General features: G+C 40.6%; 1 protein-coding gene across 1 annotated transcript in view; it reads left to right on the forward strand.

Moving 5' to 3' along the window:
* The window catches only part of LOC106877665 (carbohydrate sulfotransferase 11), a 26,240-nt gene that overhangs the window by 12,649 nt on the left and 6,982 nt on the right, over positions 1 to 6,609 (forward strand). Inside the window, exon 2 of the mRNA XM_014926613.2 lies at positions 5,902 to 5,942. Within this exon, the coding sequence (XP_014782099.1) occupies positions 5,902 to 5,942 (41 nt within the window). The remainder of the gene's footprint in view (positions 1 to 5,901; positions 5,943 to 6,609) is intronic.

Raw genomic sequence — 6,609 nt, forward strand, 5'->3', positions numbered from 1 at the left:
GTCATGGATGCCTCTGCATGGCACGGCGCATGTTTGCGCCTTGTCGACCAGTTTATCGATGACAAGCGCCAACCTCTCGGCTATTACTTTGGCCAAAATTTTCAAATCTGCGTTGAGCAGAGTGATGGGCCTGAAATTATCTATAAAATTCCCCTTGTTTGGGTCTTTCTTTAGCAAAGCCACTGCACCTCGGCTCACGAAACCGGAGATTTTCCCGTTTTGTTGCCAGTTGCAGTAGACTGATGCCAAGAGGTCGCCAAACAAGTCTGGCATTTGGCAATACAGCTCGTAGGGTAGACCGTCCAATCCAGGCGACTTATCCCTCGCGCAGCCCACCATCGCATCCCTTACTTCAGCAGCTGTGATGGGACCCTCATAACACTCTGCTTCTCTTGCTGAGAGCCGCGGCAGGCCGGTCAGGTAGGCACTGAAGTCCATCCTGCGTTCCGACCCACCACTCGCACCAAACAGTCGACTAAAGTGCTGTTTAAAGGCCTCATACATCCTTTCGGGTTCGACTAAACTGCATCCCTGTTGATCTATTAGGGACCGAATGGTGGCTTTGTTGCCACGTTGCGCCTCCGCCACCCGGGCTTCTCACGCAGCTTCAATCCCTTCGTTCCTTAAGGCACGCATTTTAGCTCTAACGACGCAACCTTCGTGTTTCGCGTTGAGGTGTTGGTCGCGGGCCAATCTCGCGGCCAATACGTTGGTTGCGCTGCCAGTTGTAAGTGCCTCTTCTAATTTCTTAACTAAGTCCCCTTCTACTCTATTTCGATCTATCACTAATTCTTTGCTAAACCTAATCGATTCCGATTTAATTGCCATTTTTAAAGCAAACCACCAACGGTCTTTAACGATGGCTCCTGTTAATGCCCTCTTAATTAACTCGCTAATTCGGTTCCTGTAAATCTGCCGTGCTAAGAGCGACGCGTTCAATTTCCAGTAACCGGGACCCTGCCTATGCGTCTTATCTAAGTCGAGTGTACAGGTCAGAAATTTGTGATCTGTGTAGCTGACTATTTTAAATTGTGGACATCCTACACTATCTCTATCCGCTGTCCTACATAGAACTCTATCTAGATACGATCTCGACGATCCGACGCGGTTTGTCCAAGTCCACGTTGGCACATTCGGATGGTCGAGTCGGAACCTGTCAGACAAATGGAAACGTCTGAGCAGGTCTTTGAGGCACTTACATCCCCTTCTATTCCTATCCATTCCTACATAGTCTACATGCGTGTCCAAGGTAGCGTTCCAGTTCCCTACTAACAGTAAAGTCCGAGACGTTCCCAGAAAAACCTCTAGACGTCTGAAGAAATCCGCCCGACCCGTTAAGGACGGCGCATACACTGCCATCAGACGGAAAGCACACCCATTTCTGCCATCGGTGTCCAAGACAACCAGCCTACCCTCCGGGTCTAGGAATATTGTTCTTACTTTTAGGTTTAGACTCTTCCGAAAAAGCACCGCGGTACCACCACCACCTATGTTTGGCCGACAGGGAGAAAAATAAATGTCGAGATTCCGGGTTCAGTCCCACTGCATGACACCTTGGGCAAGTGTCTTCTACTATTGCCTCGGGCCGACCAAAGCCTTGTGAGTGGATTTGGTAGATGGAAACTGAAAGAAGCTCGTCGTGTATATATGTATATATATATATATATATATATAAATTCAAATTATAATAAACGTAAACAAACAAACGAAGTTTGCTTTTAGAACCGTTGAGATGTCTTAAAAAGTTAAAGAAGTGATTTTTAAATTCTCAAACGCAGGATAATGCTAATAATATAGCCTGAACAAGATAAGCTACCCCTATTTTGCAGAAAAAAGTGTTGGCGGCCAATATGTATGTATGTATCTATCTATGGTCGTCTCCCTACCATCGCTTGACAACCGATGTTGGTGTGTTCACGCCCCGTAATTTAGCGGTTCAATAAAAGAGACCGATAAAGTAAGTACTAGGCTTACAAAGAATAAGTCCTGCGGTCGATTTGTTCGACTAAAGGCGATGCTCCAGCATGTCCGCAAATGACTGAAACTAACAAAAGAACATACCCACCACCATCATCTTCATCGTCATTATCATTATTACCGTCGTCGTCAACTTAATGTCTTGCAATAGGATAACCGAACAATGTCCTTGCATGCTGGGTAACATATTCCTATAAACATTATATAGCTTTTGAAAAAAGAACTAAGGTGGCGAGATGGCAGAATCGTTAGCAAAATGCTTAACGGTATCTCGTCCGTCTTTACGTTCTGAGTTCAAATCCCACCGAAGTCGACTTTGCTTTTCATCCTTTCGGGTTCGATGAAATAAGTACCAGTTACGTACTGAGGTCGATCTAATCGACCGGCCCCCACCCCAAAATGTCAGGCTTTGTGCCTTTAGTAGAAAGGATCATATTGTAGCTATAAAAAAGAATTTAAACTAGATATGATCGTTACGCCTTGCAAGCTGTTCATTTTAATTGTAGGTTTCCTCACTCAGAAAGACTCGCGACCACCCAACAACAAACAATAAGAGCACAGCTAAATTCTTGATTCCTCACTCAAACATGAACATCTCATCACGTCGCTATTCCTTATTGATACAAGTGATACTAGACACGTAGAAGCTGATTACATACCACATTTCACCTACCATATCCTGTACTAAACAGTTTGCATAATCATTCCCTGCCATAACTATCCCAGTTAATGCGGCCCACTGAAATCAGCCGCGCCATTACCTGGTGGCAGATATGGACAATAAACATCTGTTACATGATTCAAACTTGCATCGGACTGCAACAAAGGTCATTAGATTGTCAGTCCTTATTTTTGATGAGTTAATGAAATGAAAAAAATTGCCAAAAGTCTTACACAAGTCATTGCATATGTATTATTACTGCTTCTAGATGTGTACAAATTGAGAATGTTGCGAATGTTGTTTCAATGTTCGATATTTGGGATTGTTACTACTATGCTTAGTGTTCATAATTTTAAGATACTGAGAATGTCTGGGTATTCGCAATTTGGGGACGTTGTTTACAATCTTCAGTTGTTGCTAATACATCTAGATGTTTACAATCTGCAGTTGTTGCTAATGTACCTATATGCTTACAATTTGGCACTGACTAGATATTCATAACTTAAAGTTGTTGCAAATTTTTCAAGATGTTTTTTTTTAAAATTTGGAGATGTTGCTAATGTGTTTAGATGTTCACTTTGCGAGATTTTTGCATGAAGATTATAAATATTCACAATTCAGGTTTATTGCTAATGTGCCTAGACGTTTAGAAGAAATGGAGATGTTGCTGTTGTGCTAATGTGATAATATGTTCACAAGCTGAGGCCAATTTGCTCGTAGCCTGCAGCAGCTACAAATAGAGTTTTTGGCTTCGTTAGGCTCTTTTTCAATATGAAGAGTTTGTTTAAAATTAGTTATGCTCTATGTGAAAGTCAGTCTATAGTTGCTCGCGTGTTATTATGTATATGCGTTAGCACGTGTGTGTGTGTGTGTGTGTGTGTGTGTGTGTGTGTGTGTGTGCATGTTACGCGTGTGTGTATTGTGTCTTTACGATGGAAAGGGTGTTAACTTAATGATTTTAAATTAGATGTTGACACATGTTATACATGAACTGTTCTTATCTGATTTTCATATCGTATTGTTGTTGTTGTTGCTATTTTATGAAATGCATATGGAGGTGTATCGATGAGAGAAAAATCAATGAATATAAGCAGTAAGTAGATGCTATTTACATATGTAATATCATCTCGATTCTTTTAACTCACTTAAATCTGTTGCTTGAGGGTTGGGTGTATGGTGGTGGTCTGAGTTGATTAATGAAAATGTGTTTCTTGGGCTACGTGAAGAAGTAACTGAACAACACTGGTGAGCTGTTAACACGAGATTTAATTGTCGTACATAAAGACAAAATGCGTTGGCCTTTTACAGACGACAACAGTAATAATTAGATACAGGGAGAGAAGGAAAAAATGGACCGCATTTGAAGATGTTATTTATAAGATATTGTATGAATGTTTAGTTAAGACTGTCCAAGAATCTGGAGACGTCGGCGCAAATATCTGGAACTATCTGATGTGGCAAGAATGGAGGCACATATCGTTCAGCTGCATCAATATTCTGCAGTTAATTACCGCCAAAAGTAGCTTTTTATAGGGCACAAGAAGATTTTAGAAGATTGACTCACCTGATTGCTTGACGCTGATTAGTTGTTTGATAGCCAGATTACATGAAACCCCATACGCATATATAAAGATACAAATCTGAACAGAAAGGAGATTTTTAAGAAGGTATTCAGATTTAGAAATATAATCAGAAAATACGAAGATGTGAGATCGATAAAATGCAAGTGAATTACTACTGAGGAGGATTTAACCAAACTGCTCCAACTTGGTCACGTATCAATGTCCAACCACTCATATTACAGCAGTCGCTATAATATAATGAGGTCATGCGTCGCTGTCCACCCACCGAACGGAGTGCAGCAATGAAATATGCTATTCACATGATCGTTGTTGTAAAGATTGAAATGCCGTCCTATATTCGAGTAGAAGAATGAAACTAGGTATTATTCACATGGTCAGTAGAGTACTGACTGAGATGTCATATTTTACCGGATCGAAGAAGGTTTTATTCTTATCTTTTGCACAGAAGGGTGTCCGTTTGATTGACCAACCCACACGCTATTCTTTAACCATTTCACCTTCGTTATTTTTTGTTTACCATCAAGGCGGTGAGCTGGCAGAAATGTTAGAACACCGGACGAAATGCTTAGCGGCATTTCGTCTACCTTTACGTTCTGAGTTCAAATTCCGCCGAGGTCGACTTTGCTTTCATCCTTTCGGAATCGATAAATTAAGTACCAGTTGCGTACTGGGGACGATCTAATCGACTTAATCTCCTCTCAAAAATATCGGGCCTTGTGCCGAGAGTAGAAAAGAATCTTTGTTTACCATCTATTTCAACTACAGCCACCGGCCAAAGAAAGAGATACGAGGCAAGTCAATCAACCTCCGATAAACATTAGCCAAATCTCCATCGAATCATACCCAACATTTGAAATAAACGAAAAAAGACATTGGATAATATTGTTCCAGATAATTTGTAAAGAAAGACTGAATGGTCAAATTCAGAACGTACTTGAGTCTAGATCTGCTCATTGAGCAATGACTTTGAGTTAAACAACAATGACAAGCCGTTCCACAACAATCTTATTTGTTATAAGTGCAGAGTGAATACCGCTTCCAACTAAACCTACATTTCATTACTTTCTGCTACCATTGTAACCGTATTAAATACTCTATCCCCCATTCTCAGCGTGAGATACAATTTTAAAATCCAGCTTTCTTTAGCTGCTGTAATTATGGCTGTGTGGTAAGAAGCTTGCTTACCAACCACATGGTTCCGGGTTAAGTCCTACTGCGCCTCGGGCCGACCAAAGCCTTGTGAGTGGATTTGGTAGACGGAAACTGAAAGAAACTTGTCGTGTGTGTGTGTGTGTGTGTGTGTGAACCTTCGCTTGATAGCCGATGTTGGTGTGTTTACGTTCCCGTAACTTAACAGTTCGGCAAAAGTGACCGATAGAATAAGTCCTGGAGTCGATTTGTTGGTGTTCCAGCATGGCCTCAGTCCAATTACTGAAGCAAGCAAGAGAATAAACAGATTAGCCGTTTTTTTTTCCCTGGGATTGGTCAAATTGATGTACATGCTTCGTGTGAGAATCCAAAAAGATTCGAAAATCGATCAAGGTTATTCATCTTTTTTTTTTCCTAACTACGAATAGCTAAATTAGCCCTGTTTAAAAAGCTACAATAATATAGGTTACATACATAAACCACCATCTTACTCTCATCTAACGTCTTATTTCTATTATTTCTTTTCATCAGGCTTTATTTCAAGACAATCCAGTACTGTTCCAAAGATGAAAGTAAGTCATTTGTCAATTGTTTCTAACTCTATCAGGTTATCCCATAAGTTCTGTGCCAACTTTGAATAAAGAAAACAAGTGATCAAATGTTATATTTAATTGAAATTTAATCATCAATGTACTTTCCCTGATTATCTATGACTTCCTTCCATCTATTTACAAGCTTTTTAATCCCATCAATGTAAAACTCTTTTGGTTTCAAAGCAAAGAACTCTGAAATGTCAGTTTCTACCTCCTCCTGGCTTGCGGAATTTATGTCCCCCAAATGATTCTGTAAACTACGAAACAAATGCTAGTCTGAAGGAGCAAGGGTGGGAGAATACGGTGGATGAGGAATTTTTTTCCAACCAAGCTCTTCGATCTTCTGTGATGTGATCTTTACAGTGTGGGGTCACGCATTGTCCTGATGAAACATCACTCCTTTTCGATTCACTAAAGCGGGTCTTTTTTCCTTCAAAACTTGGTTCAAACGCTCTAATTGCTGACAGTAGACTTGAGCATTGATTGTTGCATTAGGTGGTAACAATTCAAAGTGAATTAGTCCTTTGCAATCCAACCAGATAGAGAGAAGAACCTTTTTCCCATGAACTTCCTTTCTCGGTTGTGGTTGAGCTTTTTCCCTTTTACCAAGCCACTGTTTACGACGTTTAACAATTCGATAGAAGAT

This window comes from Octopus bimaculoides, chromosome 1 (assembly GCF_001194135.2).
Source record: "Octopus bimaculoides isolate UCB-OBI-ISO-001 chromosome 1, ASM119413v2, whole genome shotgun sequence".
NCBI lineage: Eukaryota > Metazoa > Mollusca > Cephalopoda > Octopoda > Octopodidae > Octopus > Octopus bimaculoides.